Source organism: Orcinus orca, chromosome 10 (assembly GCF_937001465.1).
Source record: "Orcinus orca chromosome 10, mOrcOrc1.1, whole genome shotgun sequence".
Lineage (NCBI taxonomy): Eukaryota > Metazoa > Chordata > Mammalia > Artiodactyla > Delphinidae > Orcinus > Orcinus orca.
The window spans coordinates 27,311,021-27,327,297 of NC_064568.1; the positions used below are offsets into that span (position 1 = coordinate 27,311,021).

The following is a 16,277-nucleotide window of genomic DNA, read 5'->3' on the forward strand; positions in this document are numbered from 1 at the left end:
AAAAAAAATAAGATTTAGCAAGTTAGTCAATTTAGGGGAGAAAAAAACCTGAACCTTTCCTGAGATGGTTAAATTGCTATTCATTTTGTATTTTAATCTAACCTACTGGTGCTTTAATTTACAGAACTCAAAGGAAGCGTAATGCTCAAATATTTGAGGACGGCTCATGTATCAACCACTGTTTAATTTTGGAATATGCCTACTTGCTTGACACAATATTTTACCATCTCAACAAATGTTTAGCCTTTTTTTCACTTGACTAAAGAGAAATAAGTTTCACATCGCTTCATTCACCTTCTTATGTGCATATGCTGGGAAAGATTGGATGTTAAAAAAAAAAAAAAAAAAAACTTCCTCATGTTCTCTCTACTACATCTAAATCTGTTTACCAATTCAAAGCTGCTAAAAAGCCCTGCATTCTCCTGCTAAATCAACTGGATGGCTAGAAACCAAACTGTAATGTAACAGGAGAAAAAAAAATATATCAATTTATTTTCGTGACAGAACAGTCTTGAGAAGGTATAAAACGGTTTTGGTCCCTATGCCAGTTTTCTTTTTTCTTTCTTTCTCTGTCTTCCTTTTTAAAGCGCTTTTGGCTTTTAAGCCAATCCTTTTTATAGTTATATAACAGTTCTAATATTTTGTGACATTTTGTATTGTGACACTATAGATGAAATTGTCATCGGACTGACACTCTGTGCTGTTTATTCCTTAATTACAACTGTTAACACTGTAGAGAAGTGTGCTCATCTGCCAGCACATGCTATGAAAACAACATTATTGTTACCCACACCAACACCCACTCAACAGGATATTTCCAAGATGGTAGTTTAAAGGAACTTATCAGCACAATGGACTTTTTTTTTTTTTTTTAGCTTGTCCTATTGTCGTCTTATAAAACCACAAACCAGTTTAAAATTGAAAATCTTTCATTGTGATGTGGACTCCTAAGCAGGAGCTGCTTTTATAATTAGAAAAATCAGAATTTTTTTTTTGAGCACTCCAGCAGTGGTGGATTGAGGAATCCCAAAGCTATTGAGGGTTGTGGCCCAAAAGTTTCTGACTGACAGTTGTTTGAGAAATAAAGAAAATAGAAGGGACAGGGAAGGATAGATTTAAAGATGAAAAGATGAGAGAAGAGTTACTTGTGTTCACAGGGTTGGCAATCTTTAAATAACCAGGTCAAAATCCAGCGACCATTCCCAGCTCTAATAGGTGTCCTTTTTCAGAACCCAGTCTGAGCCCTCCTGAAACTGGCTACTTATTGAATGCTTGGTAGTTCAGTTCTTGCTTCGAGAATTTTTACAGGTCCAGTGATCTATGAGGGACAAAATCCTATGAATCTATTTCCTGATCAATATTATTATACTAAGCGACTGTCACTGTCTTTTCATTTGTTAGAAAGCTAAAAGAGTGAGCAAACAACCACTTGGATCCTGAGCCTTATCCCCATAACAAAATAACTGAAAAGTAAAGATTATAGAAGATGTAAAATCAGAACTACTGGTATTCACTGTTTAGGTGATAGTGACAGTAAATGACTTTTTTTTTTTTAACAGCACACAACACTCATTCAGCAGCTTATTTAATCAACAGTCCACCTTTCAGTATCAGCTTTTAAGACTTCCATGGGTTTGGTAGAAAGCAAATTCATGACACTGAAAGAGTAGTAGGTCTCCCAGTGATGGCCTGAAAGTTCCAAGTAGATTCTCAAATCTTCATTGTCATTGAGGAAGTAATGAGACAATGTGAACATGTCTGATTCCTAAAGTTCCTGCAGTGATCTGCATATTCTTTAACACTCAGCTTTCCTAAATAGGTTTTTCAAATAGTATGTGAAGAAGCTATTGCTGCACCTCCTTTTGAATGGTATCTTCTGCTTCATTTGGATTTTCAACACCAATAGGATATGGTGCTCTTCCTAAAAGAAACTGTTCCCATTTGGGAATATATTCTTCTACTGATGCCCAGTAAAGAGTCTAGGAAAAAAACCAACATCCAAAAGTAAAAAAGCATATCAAGCAATTGAACTTGGCTCTTCATAATAGTCTAAATGTTTATTCACTTAAGTGTGTGTGTGCGTACACACACACACACACTCACACATATACGTAGAATGCACTTCCTCTACAGAATATTTTATGTTAATTTTAGAAAAAAATCTGGCTACTTACTAGTGTTAATTTTCAAATTTCTCAGTAAAACTAGAGCCTGGCAGAATTACAGGTTTTACAATTTTATTGTGATTTTACACGCCCTCTTGTGGCCAATCTTGTGATTATTACCAGTAGTATCATTTATGGCTACACAATCATTAAAAGTTTTTGTTTACTGTTCCCAATCCCATACTAAATGACTGCCCATACTAAAATTATCACAGTGAAATGATTCAACATGAACAACTGCTTTAGAACTAACAGAAAAAGATGTGACCTGGATGAGATCAGCACCTGAAATATAAGGGGCATGCTAGAGGACTCAGGTGAACTGACCCCTTAATTGTAGGGGGGAAAAACATTTAAAGTTATGCATCCGCAAAATTATGCACCCGCTATATCTTTTAGAAGAGCACCTGATATGGCAAACTGTAACTTCTTCCCACGTTTTTTTGGATAATAACAATAATATCAACATCATCTAGCTATTTTTTTTCTTCATCTAGCTATTTTTAATTCAAGTAACTTGGAAGTTGAGACGCTGTGTTCCTAGACTGACTGTAGCAGTCTGTAAGCTGTAGGAGCTCATACTGCATTGCTGTATGGCATCTACACGCTTGCATGGTTTCCTGGCTGAGTGCCCTAAGGAGGCCAGAGAAAAGTCAGATGCCAGAAGCTCTGTGTCACAGGAGGGCATTTGATATGAGATCTTCACTATCCAGCTCATTTTCAGAATCAGTCAAAGAGTTAGATAGCATTGGGGAGCCATAATTATTCACACTGAGCATTAAAAAGGTAGGGGGTGGGGGCAATTCCCCGCCAGTCAAGCGATTAGGACTCAGCGCTGCCACTGCGGTGGGCTCGGGTTCGATCCCTGGTCAGGGGACTAAGATCCCACAAGCTGCCTGGTGCAGCCAAAAAGTAAAAACTAAAACACACACAAAAAAAATAAGATGCTATTATTAAAAAAAAAAGTATGAGGGCTCTGAAAGCTGAAAATGATGAGAGGTTCCATGTATCTATGCATCTATGCATGTGGTCTGAGAAGTAGCCTGACATACTTAAAATAAAGGTCATCCTGCTGTGCGAGACTAGCTAAGAAAAATACCAACCAAGGCCTGTGGTTGGGTGTTTCTCCGCCATTCACGGCTGGATTAACCCCTACTGTGTGGGCCCTGTACGGGCCAGAGTAAGGTATTGGAAAATTCAACAAAGAAAAAGACATGGCCAAGGCGCAACTTTGAACGGGAGTTCTTTCTATCCTTGATCACTGCCTTTCCTTATTACTCTAGATGACACAGAAAATTGCAGGGCAAATTCTCAGCCTTTAATTTTTGAGTCTATTCACATCACTGGTTAGGAAGCAAACAAAAACTGTATTGAAAAAAGGTCATTAAAAATATAAAATCAAACTATTCTATATGTAGCAAATTCCCTTTCAGCACACATACATTCATATACCAAATACGGTTTATTTTTGCCAACCATCTTCCCAATCTGTTCTTGAACTGAGCAAAATCAAACAGACAAAAGCCACGCTATACTGCATGATAATATGCATTTAAATAGCGTTGGTTGCATTTTTGGTGAAGAGACTGAGCTGCTACTTCTAACATCAGCCAACAGGAAAAGCATTTTGGTTAGGCTGTCATCTTAAGATTTCGTGCATATTGTCTGTTAGGATTTAACAAGAGTCGTTTCTAAGTGACTCGGTGAAAAGACACAAGGTCTTGATAAAATTTTCACTTGATGTAAAATTTTTTCAAAACCCAGATACTTACAGATTACCCACTACATACAAAGCATGGCACTGTGGACATAGAGAGATCCGTGAGACACACCTCATTTATTTTACTGAATGGAGGAATCTGGGATATATACACGCACAGCCACTTACAATGCACTACTAACTGAAGAGCCTCTCTTCTTTTTTTTTTTTTGAGGGTCTCTTCTTTCACATTTGTTCCTTAAGATTCTCACCTCAAGAGAAGCCACCTCAGGCGGTGGAACTGGATGATTCTGGGTCTGTAGAGACTTCTCTGCCGCTTCTATATCCTGTAACAGAAGCATTTTCAAAACAGAATGTATTTAAACCACACACACAAATGGCACCTGTAATAGCAGTATCTGTATCCCAGATCTCTCGCTTCAACTCTCCTCTGGATATACAGTTTGAACTGATGGACAGGCACCGACAGATCACTGCTTAATTAACCGGTTTCAAAGAGAGGATGCAGGGTTTCTTATTTTAAAATAAAAGGCAGGGATGGGGGTGGTACTTCTAAGTTCTGCCTTTTTCATTTTAAGTAGCTAGGAAATGCCAATAATTCTTGGAAAAAGAACTTCCTCTAAACTGCTCAGAGTACTAACTTAGCTTTAAAATCCTTTGAAAACAGCCAGATGGATAAAATAGTCAAATATTCCGATACGAAAAACAATCAGATACTCGGACCCATGCTAGGCTGACCTTCAAAGAGTTCTAGTCTGCCCAGATAATGCAAAAGGTATATGAATGACACACATTACATTTGTTCAATATTCCATTTTTTAATTTTATACTTAGGCAAATACTTCCCATATTGAAAAGGTCCATGAGGTACCTGAGTACTTTGCAAAAAGAACCTTTCACTACGCTATCTAGATTTTTAGTATCAGATTGCTAAGCTAATCTCAAAGGCAAGTTTTATTGCTAGGTAGTATTGATACATCCTTCAGCTGATGGCATTCAAGTATCGTGCAGTACTTTGTAGTTGAACTTGTAGATGTTTGTGTTTTCTCTTACGTTTGTAGAAACACAAGTGTACTTAAGGTTGATTCATACGTCAGTAAAGATTTTATCTAGATCTGTACATAAAGTTCACACCCAGAAATGTAAGACTTTGCAAGTTGTTAACAGAAATATTCGAGCCCTGTTAAATAAATACTCCCCAAATCAGCACCTGTGTTGCCTTGTGCTTCCTTAGGTTTGTCAAGTTTCCAGGGTGTTGGTTGAAGGCCATGTGAATTTTGTCTCTCCTTTGAGCTTAGTGAGTCGAGAGAAGAGAGAAAGTTCTCTGCTCCATGTACAAGCACTGGAGTGATCTAAGTACAGGGCTGTTGGACAGAAGGAGAGCGATGGAAAAGGGCGTGGGAGTGGGGTGTGAAGAAGCCAACGCTGAACAGGAGAAAAGAGATAGCAGATGGCAGCGGCGGGAGCAAGGAATGGGTGTGAAATGGAAAAGGGAAAAACAGGAAACTCCCTAAAGGGACTCCCCAAAGTTGCACAACCAGTAATGCACCTGCTGTCTAGAGGAAGGTGATTTGAAGAGGAAAGACAACAATTTAGGGATAAAATGCCCATCTATAAGCATGTCTCTCCCATACCAGAAGTTCACGGCCAAGACTCAGGCTTAAAGAGCTCTTGATGCCGATGATACAACAGACATGGGAGACCAAGTCTTCTGATTACATTGAAATTTAAGAAGGTCCTGGAAGAACCACTTTTTACTTCTAGAAATCAAACAATAAAAATCAGAACCCCAATTTTACCATTATTCTAAGAACAGTTACAAAGTTATCTTTACTGGGTGCCACTAGCACCTATAGGCAAGATTAAACATTGTTCTTAAAGATCAGAAAATAAGGATACTGAATATCTCGTAGAGAAGAGCAGATCTGCAACACAAAGAGCAGGAGATGAGTTTAGGAGGAGGGACGTGTGGCCTGGAAAAGCAGGCCTAAGTCAGCCTCACCTAACTGTCCCCTCTGCAGCATTTCAACAAGGGATTATTACCCCTCCAGAGAACTTCTTCCTTAGCTTAAGTCATATTTCACTTTCTTAGGTGTTTCGCTTACCTCTCGGACTCCTTCTTCTCAGCTGGCTCCTTTTTCTCTGGTTTAGTCCTCAGGGTGGGCTTTCTTAAGATTTGTGACATCTGTCCCCATCTTTTTAAGTTTCCTCTCTCCAAGACTGTCGCTGATCTAGCTTTAATTATTACTGAGGAGGGATGGCTAACTCTTCTTCCTAGCCCTTATTTCTCAACCTGATAAAACTAAACTCATCTTTTTTCACTGAATGTACTGAATGTATAATAGTGGGAATTCTACCCACTCAGATACCTATGCAGTATTCTCGAACTCCAACTGTTCTTATTCCTGCCATTGAAAAATTCAAAGTTCCCTGTATTGTTCCATCAGGATGTCTCCTCGAGCTCTTCCATGTCATTCTCAATGCTGTTTCATTCAACAAATACTTCATACTTACTTGTACTCATGCCTAGGCCATATCTCACTTTAGTTCAATCCGTACCTAACATGGAACTGATTAGTTTTGCTAAAAAGTACCTTAAATATGTCATCCCCTAGATTAAAAAAAAAAAAAAATTGGTACTCACAACACAGAGGATCAAACATGCCTTCCTTAGCCTGACCCCAAATCTTGGCAGTTTGACCCCAGCCTTCTATAGCAAGTTAAATCTTAATACTTCCATATAAGAACCTTCCTTTACAGTATATGCTGCCCGAAGGTAAGGGCTGTGTCTCATACAACCTTTAAGAATCTGAGAATCTAACAAAGTGCAGGGTATGTACTAGGTGCTTAAATATTCATTAAATAAATACAGACTGAGGTATCAAAGTTTCCTGAGTATAAACCAAAAACTTAAAAAAAAATTTTTTTTACAAAGCACCCAAGGGGGTAGGGGGAGAAAAGGAAAAAAGAGGAGAGGAAGAAAGGCTAGTTGGCCAGCTTTACCTGTACCTTGTTGCCTTGTTGTATAGATTTGTCACTAGACCATTTAAAATTTTATATAGTTAGAGAACAAATGAAAAAGCAATCCCAACAAATTTGAACATAAAATGAAGCAAACGTAACTGCTATCTAGTGGTGGCATAACCACATGGAGAAGAATTACATCAAGTGGTCTTAGAACACAGTATTCTGACTGAGCATCCCTAGTGAGATACACCCTAATGACAAAAAGGATTGTAAAAAGTATGTTACTGAAAACCATTCTCAGTAATCACATGGGTGGTGACAGTGCTGTCTGTATCACAGGATACATTGGTATTGGAAAATTCTTTGGGAACAGATTTTTGGTTTGAGGAAAAGAAGTTAGAGGTACAAGATCCATGAGTTTTTAAGTTAAAAGTCTTGCAAACTGGAATTCTGGAATTTCTGATATGAGCTCCTGATGTATTTTATCTTAAAAAAAAAAAAAGTTGCAATAAACCCCACTAGTGCCCAGATAGAGGGCTCTGAACATATTTCCTACCAAAAGGATCCAGGGCTCCTTGGAACAATGGCCAACTCCAGGTCTAAGCAGCAAATGCACATGATGAGCCTAGAAGATTGCATCAGACCAGAAAGGAAGGAAACTGTCAGACTGTTAAGATGCCATCAGAAGCACTCAGGAGCTAATCTGACAAGGTTCTCACTTGGTAAAATTGGGACAAGTTGAGAATAAGTAGGAATAAAAATGGAAATGGATTGAAAAATTTCAAATCCCAGACAGCTCAAAAACAAACAAAAAAGCAACCAAAACCAACAACACCTAATTGGTCACTTTTGGAAGATACTAGAGAACCAACCTATTATTTTGAAAACTAAATAGAATCAAGCATTCATCATGCTTTTTCCTCTGTGAAATATACCTCAGTGTAACCAAAAAATTGATGAAGGGAAGTTTATCAATATAAATAATTAGCAGTTGAATGAGAAGGAATAGAATAATTGAACATCGCTTTTTGCAACCCCTAATGAATATACTTAGGCAATGATCATCAACAACTAACATTCCAAAACGAGAGAGAGAGCCTGGCATTACAGGAGTGTTCTTCCCCAAAACATCGAACTTCAGTCTGATCAGGCCTCTGTAATCTGCACTGATAGTGGAGTATTCCTTAGCCTTATGTGGCTGCTGAGCCCTCGAAATGTACAAGTCTGACTTAAGATGTGCTGTAGGCACACAATACACACTGAATTTTGAAGGTCTAGTAAGAAAAAAGAATATAAAATATTTACTAACCTTTAATAGCAGTTACATTTCAAATATTTTGTTTGAAATTTTAATAATACGTAATCTGTTTAGGTTGACGTTATTAAAAATGGTTCCTAGGAAATTTAAAATTACATATGTGGCATGAATTATATTTCTGTTGCACAGCACAACTTAGATCTGTCAATTATAGGAATGAGGGGGAAGAGAGGAACGTGTTAAATGGGTACCTCAGTGATAGAATTAGCAATATCTAGAAACTCGACAGGACAAATGACCCAGTTCCTTTAACAAATATATGAAAAGGGGGGAAAAAACGGGCAGGGAGTACTTTTAGAAATTTAGGAGATGTAGCAATTACAAATTGGATTTTATTTGGAACCTGATTGGATATTTGAGGATATATTGTTAATTTCTTAGGTTGATACTGATACTTTGATTTTGCTTAAAATAGTGCTGATCTTTTAGTGATAAATATTGAAATATAGAAAGAGATATACTGAGGGACTTCCCTGGTGATGCAGTGGTTAAGAATCTGCCTGCCAGTGCAGGGGACATGGGTTTGAGCCCTGGTGCGGGAAGATCCCACATGCCGCAGAGCATCTAAGCCCATGCGCCACAACTACTGAGCCTGCATTCTAGAGCCCGTGAGCCACAAATACTGAGCCCGCATGCTGCAACTACTGAAGCCCGTGAGCCTAGAGCCCGTGCTGCTCAACAAGAGAAGCCACCGCAATGAAGAGCAGCCCCCGCTCGCTGCAACTAGAGAAGGCCTGCATGCAGCCAATGCAGCCAAAAAAAAAAAAAAAAAAGAGATATACTGAAATATTTACAGATGAAACAATGCAATGTCTGAGGATTAGCTTCAAAATGATCTTAAGGGGTGGGAGTGAGGAGTATAGACAAAACAAGGCTAGCTGTGTTCCGATAATGATTGAATCTGGGTGATAAGTGCATGGAAATACATTCTTCTATTCCTTCTTTTACACAGGTGTGAAATTTTTATAGCAATTAAAAAACACGCTTCCAGTGTGCGTGATGGTATAAGTGTCACTCTCTGGCGTGAATCTTTAATCTGCTGTGGGATGCTCCCATGCTTCCTCATGCCAGAGTGTTCGTCCATCCTCCTCACGAGAGGATGTTTGTTACCACAAAGTTGCCTTTTTGGGTTAAACTAAATTTTGTGGAGGGAAAGATGGGAGAGGTGGCACTTTATATCATGAAAGTATCTGTAGAAATAAAATCCTCTGTCTTTCAAATCCATTATGATTTTGCTAAATTTCATTGTATTAATACTAATTGAAAAAATCCCTGAGCCTGTTTTCAAAGGCCGCTACCTTCTATATTTACTGACTAAACCTTCACTGTGAGTTTTCTTTACTGCTTAGACTCCTATTCATTCTTTTACTAATATGTTTGATGGAATTAGTCTCTTTCTTATTGCTCCCCTTTTAAAATCATGCTTTGATATTTTTGCTAATTTATTTTTTCAAGTGCAATTAGAGAAATTTTTGTTGGGATTTTATTAAATATAAAAATAACTTTGTGACAACTGACTTAGAAAAATAATAGTCTTCCCAGGCAGGATTAAGGCGTATGTCTCCATTTAAATTTTCTCTTACAGCTCCCACTGAAGTGTAATAATTATCTTAATACCATTCATGCAGATCCCTTGTTAAAAGCATTCCCAATTATATATTTTATAGTTTTATTGCTAATATGAATGTGGTGTCTATTTTCCAGCTGTATATATATAGGATTGCTGTTGTTTTTTATGTTTACATTTTATCCATTAATTTTACTCAACTCATACCAGTTTTGAAACAACTTTGGCTTCTCTAAGTATAAAACTACATCATTGAAAGATGCTAGTGTTATATCTTTCTTTCTGAAAGTTAAAGCTCCTGCCCTTTTAGTGTTTATGATATTGTTCAGAACATGTGAGTAAAGTCAAATAATGGACAGTGATACAGTTATCCCTATTTTGTTACTATCTTATAGGAATGCTGCCAGGTTTTAATGGTACCATTTTCAAGTGCACTCCGTACTTAAGTACCTATCCTGCTATAACTTAACCTGTTCTTGACAAAGGGGTATTAGGAGTAGCTACCTTATGGTTTCCTCATCTCTAAATTAAGGGAGTAGCCCAGATCATTGGTTTCCACAGTTCCTTAGAGCCACAGCAGTGCAGGCAAGAAAGGGCTGAATGGATAGGGCTTTGGGCCAAAGCAGGTCCACTTTTATCTATTTTATATCTTTGGGAAAAGTTTTTATGCTTAAAAAAAAAAAAGACCTTTAGATAAGAATCTAAGCTATATGCTTTTTAAAGTCTCTCCCAACTCAAATTGTGTAAGCAAGTCCTATTTATTTTACTGTCACGATAACTTCTATGAGAGAGCCACTAAGATTATACCCAAAGTTAAAGAAAATAATATGCGGGAAAGAAGGACAAAAAATTGCATATCCAGTTATTCAAAGTATGTTTAAAAGAAAAACGGGGAAAAACTGCGTCTCTAACAGCAAGCACTGTATCTGGGATGTAAGAGATAGTTGAAAAATGTTTATAAAAAGATTGAAAGGAAATACACAAAAGTATTCTAATTTCTAAATGGGCAGATGATATAGAAGGTATTCTTTTTCATCTTTGCTCTTTCAAGTTTTTTTTATAGTGAGAATATATTACTTTGATAATTCAGGGAAAGAACACCATACCAAACTGGTTTCTAATGACTATGAAACTAGGTTCATTATCTTCCTTCTAGATATGACAAGGAGCTACCTTCCTTAAATTCAATCTCTCCATTATTGAAATCATTTTGCATCTAAATAGCAAATGACTCTTTCTTAAAGACCCATTCATATGTTTCTTATATAAGTCTCTCTCTCTCTCTTTCTTTTTTTTTTTTTTGGCTCACTTTCAATATTATATTATCTCTACATACCAAGTCTCAACTTCTTCATCTGGTCTCAGAATACATATTCAGCCTTGTTTCCTGTGACTTTCCAAGCTAGTTAGCTTAGGATCCCATGAACATTATTAGTAAGGCCATTCGTTCTTCTTCTGGTCTTGAATCTTCCTTAAAAATTCAATGGCATGCCTTCCCATCTGCCTACTGAAATGCAGCTCCAGCTTAGCTTCCTCTCTGAGACCTCATAGCATATTCTAGCTTTCAAAGAGTTTTTACACTTACTCCTAAAGTGCTGAGTATTCCACATAATTTAATTAATGTTTGATCATACAAGGTCTCTATTTTGTGTGTGACAACCTTATGTCATCAACTGAGCCTGTAAGCTACTTGATCTAAAGAATTCTAACTTATACTTACTTTATTATCCTCACTTTCTGCCCAGAACTAGCTCAATAGTAAGGACCCTCTGGGCATTCATCAAATACTTTCTCATTAAAAGGAAGACACTTAATATTACCTGTACTTGCTGTAATAAGTAGCAAACAAGCCTTCAACACTTCCAATTTAGATTTTCTGACTTTTCAGTGCAAATTCTAGATTACCCTATATATTTCCACTTAAAAATAAATATTGCAAACACCATTGGGCAAGTAAGACATATGGCAATATAGAATGCTTTGGTAGCACTATGGCTGTGACTTAAATTACTGTGGATCAAACTGCCAGAAGCTGAGAAGATAACTGAATTTTCCTCTTCCTTTATCCTCTAGTGAGGACAGAAGAGAACTACATCATGCCTATCGATGAAAATATTTAACAATAAAAAACTGAAAACACTGCTTTATAACTTAAATAATATAGCCTTACTACCAAATGTTTTAGTCATAGGATCTCTTGGAAGCTTGAATGGAAGCAAACTTTAGGGTTTTAATTATGGATGAAGCCATACAATTCTGGAAGCAAAGTATAGCAAGCAGCCAAAAATGTTACACATATGATTTTACTCCAAATGGGCACACTGGCCAAATGGTGAGGCCTTGCGCAATCACATACTTTGACCACCTCCTCCATCACCATCAAAAAAGATCAGGGAAATCTGTTATCTTAGATATGAATTCTGTGTGTTGACTGTGGCCCCAGTAGGGCAAAATCAAATTGTTTTAAATACATGATAGGTGCTTTATCGTGTTTCAGGATCTCCCTACGAATAAAAGAAGATGGAAGATAGAAGCTATGTCTTGTATTTATTCTTGCACAAAGGTGACCTTAAAATTCTTCCTGTGGTGACTGATTTTTCCTTAGCCTAAGCAAACTTCAAGTATTTTCATTTTAAAAAATGAGAATCCGTGCTTCTGGTCCAATTAACATGGGTTTAAAAAATAGACAGTACCTCATTAATTCTTTCTGTTACTCAAAACGAAGAAATTACAAAAATCAAAGTTATGAAGTTGACCTAAAACGTTTTTGCAACATGGGGAAAATATATTTAGTTCAGAGAATCTTACCTTTAAAAGACTAAGGTTCCTTTGTAAAGCAGTCTCAGCTGTTTGCATCTGAGGGGTCTTTTCCTTGTTTTGATCTCCAAGTTTATTCTCCATTTGTTGAAGTAGCATTAATCTTTGTGATACTCTAGAGAAAATGAAGATTATATAAAGTTTAAAGAAACATTTTATTGCTTGACCAATACACTGATAAATAACTCATTTTTAGTTGCACCTCCCTTCAAGTTCAACCTGTTTTGAAAGCCAATTACTATGTCAATTAATAAGACAATGAAAACCTTAGGTAGTTCAGTACGTCTTAAGTCTTGGTAAAATTATTTTTATTTTCATATGTATGCTATAAGTACATGTTTCTGTTTTTGTAACCTCTCTGGTCTTTTGAAATTATTGTAGAGTGTTGAAAAATACTTAGTGAAAATGCAAACTGTAATACATATCCCTTTGTACACATACTTATATATACCTCCCCACACATACGTTGATATAACTTGCTATACGAAACCTTCTGCTTAACACTTCAGTACCCCTGAATCTTATGTTACACATTTAGAATTGTGCTAAACTTCCATATGTTTGAAGAAGCAATAAAAATATTTTTTTCCTCTTTTTCCAAGAGAAAGATGATGGTTCCATATATGAGTGAGAGGCTGTGTTTACACATGCATACTCACAACAAGGTAAAACAGTAATTGAAGAAAGATGTAGAAAGGTGTAAATAAATTATCAAACTACTTTGTTATATATATAGAGGACTTTAAAAGTTTCTCCCTGGTTATATGCTCATTTTTACAAGATTTTGGTCTTATTAAATGGTCAGATGAGAAAAAAATACACAAATGGTACACCTAACAGTGTAACCATTTCCCAAATAGTTGAGATTTTCAAGAAACACTGTGTTGCATAGGGCTGTTCTTGAGGGTAGAACTAAAACCCCAGGTCTCTGAACAGTAATTTTTGTAAGAAAAATACCTTAGGAGGCCACGGTAGAGAGCCTGGTAATTAAAGGAAAACATGAGAGCCCACAATACAGAGGTTAGAGAAGGGTTAATACTAAATATAAGTGCAGGACTGGCCATATAATTTGCAGGGCCCAGTGCAAAATGAAAATTTTTCTCCTTGGCAAAAAATTATTTGGGGTCCCTTGTTAAAAAAAAAAATTACTGGGGATTTCAAGATAGTGAAGTTAGAGCATCAAGTGCAGGGCCTGTGACTACACAGTCACATACCCATGAGAGCCAGCCCTTGGTAAAAGTTTAGAGAAGTTCATTAAATACCAATGTGGAGTATAGAAAGCTTAGAGGGAGAATGAATTTATCTAGATATTAGTAACAAGAATTAAGAAGACAGAAAACACAATTAGACCTTTTAATCTTTATTATTCTAGAGGGATAATGACATGCCTTAACACCAAATTCTCTCAAGTGTCAGAAAATTAAATGACACACTTACAGATTTTTAAGTCTTCCTATGCACACAGTTTCACTAATAAAGCCAGGACAGTTTGTACATTGAGATTAGCCTTTTAAAAAAACTTACATGTATTCGTGTCTTTTAGAAAGGCGAATTTCTTGGGCAAACAGGGACGTCATCTTTAATCAAAGCTGCCTTTATAAGCTTTCTGCTAAATAATAACATTTAAAGTTACTTCTACCACATGTCCTCAGCTTTGCAACATTTGATCATTCAGCACCTCAATCCACTGGTTCTCTCAGAAGGGAAAAATACAACTTGAGCTATAATAATGTATAAAATGAAAGGAATGCACTTACAAACACTTCTACTCATGATACATAGTCTTCCATCTGCCAGATGCATCCCAGAACACTGTGACACAGGTAAATGCAGCATATTTCCCCTCTTCTTTTTTTACCCACATTTTAACCTTCATGAGAATTCAAAACAAACAAGCAGCTGGTACTAAGACTAGTAAACATTTTACTGAATCAACAGAAAGAAAGAAAGAAAAAAAAAAACCCCACTGTGTAAAATTCAACAGAGGAAAGCGCCTGGGCCAATATAGACAGAGGTCTAGCGAACTACTTGGAAGACTGAGTCTGCAGGCAAATATGGTTGGGTGCAAGAGCTGAAGGTGCCTGCCCAAAGGGAGAATGCAGTTTGAGCTGTAATGATGTAATAAAAAAACAGGAATGAAAATTCCTTCTTGGAATGAAGCACTGGCTTTCCTAAATCTTATTTAGTTAATACTGGTTGTCTGCTCACCGCCTGAGTGTCCAGCACTGATTTTTTAAATAAACTGAGCCCTTCCTTCACACACACATGGAGCGTACGACACTGAGCACTGCCAAGGGAAACAGAAACACCGTCCTGCCCTCAACGGGTTTCCTCCTCAAGGCGCCGCTCTGTTTTCAGCACCGCGGACAGCAATCACTAACAGGCTCGCCCGGAAGGGGTCGAGTTACAGATACTTTCCGACGAAATCACTGCAGGCCAATCCTCGCCGCCTTCTTCCCAGTTTCGGATGCAGCGTCAAGGAAATTCCTGGAAGTGAGTCCAAAGTAACTTCTTTTCTGTTGCGACCACCATCAGCACTTCACACTAACCCCAAGACAACGTCTGCCGTTTGAACCGAAGATCCGCTGCTTCTAGGAATCATTAGCCCACGGACCGCTCAAATTCCGCGTACACTGGAAGGACTCGGGAACTTTCCTCATCACCCTACCTCTTCCCCCTTAACAGTATCCACCCCACCAGAGCGCAGCCGTCCTTCGGACACTCGGACACTCGGGGCACTCACCCGCAGGCCGTCCTGCTGTAGGACCTCACTCACTCACTCACCGAACCCCACACTGACCTCTTCCGGGAGGGCGCCGCCGACTGTGCGGACGTTAGGTCTCGGTGCAGACCTGGGCGTGGCCACGCCACCATCTTTGCGCAAGCACGACGCGACGCGAGGTGATGTCATCACGTCCTTATAAAAGGAGGGCGTCCCTCACCAAAGGCTAGTGAAGTGACGCTTCTCTGAGGAAGTGAAGGTTGGCGGAGGACTTCAGGAACCCCATGGAAAATTCGTTTGGTGGTAGCTCCATTTCAAGCGCTTTTTAAATGGTACCTGCGTGTGTTGAAAAGACTTCAGAGAGTGAAAATGGTGTCTTAGAAGGCAGAACATCACAGTAGAATGGGGAAGGGGGAAAAACACTTCAGAGTCGTCCAGAGACTTTACAGTCAATTCCACAAGAGCCTAAGGAAGAGCTTCGGGTGGGCATCTGATGCTGAGCCCGGCAGCAGAGCTCTGCCTGCTTGTAGGGCAGCCCCCATAGGGACAAGCATGCTGATCTTTCACTTCTTGAGGAATTTGTGTATCAGTCGTTGTATTTGCGTGGATGATCTCATTCAGTGAATCCCCACAACGCCTGGTGAGATGGATGCCATTCTCCTAACTTGACAGATGAGGAATCAAGCTTGGTCATTTACGTAAGTTGTAGCTTGAAGCCAGCAGAGCCTCAACAAGAATTCCTGCAGCCCTCAGGACAAACATTTGGGAATAATCCCTTAGTGCATTCTTAAACATCCTTTTCTCCCCTTGAAATAACTTTGTGAGTTACATGGTAGTATCCTGAGTTACAGAGGAAGAAGTTGAGGTTCAAGAGGGGTAATGTTTTCTTCCTGAAGTTTACTGAGTTGGTAAAGGGCAAAGAGCTAGGACTCCAAACCAGGTGTTAAATTTTTTTTCCTTCCAGAATATCTACGTAAAACTTAGCTCCTGCTTCAGGGCTA

General features: G+C 38.2%; 1 protein-coding gene across 4 annotated transcripts; it reads right to left on the minus strand.

The window, feature by feature from the left end:
• Window positions 1-333: 333 nt before the first annotated feature.
• Window positions 334-15,442, minus strand: C10H3orf14 (chromosome 10 C3orf14 homolog). Of its 4 annotated transcripts, none has more exons than XM_033424738.2 (5): window positions 15,298-15,442; window positions 14,079-14,160; window positions 12,546-12,669; window positions 4,137-4,211; window positions 334-1,979 (listed from the first exon to the last, which is right to left on the minus strand). In XM_033424738.2, the coding sequence occupies exons 2-5, from the start codon at window positions 14,129-14,131 to the stop codon at window positions 1,845-1,847; spliced, it is 387 nt and encodes a 128-aa protein (XP_033280629.1). In that variant the 5' UTR covers window positions 14,132-14,160; window positions 15,298-15,442; the 3' UTR covers window positions 334-1,844. The 4 variants fall into 4 exon arrangements, with proteins under 4 accessions (XP_033280629.1, XP_033280628.1, XP_004268020.1 ...); XM_033424737.2 differs by having other exon boundaries at window positions 14,079-14,275; XM_004267972.4 differs by having other exon boundaries at window positions 14,079-14,163; window positions 15,298-15,425.
• Window positions 15,443-16,277: the final 835 nt, after the last annotated feature.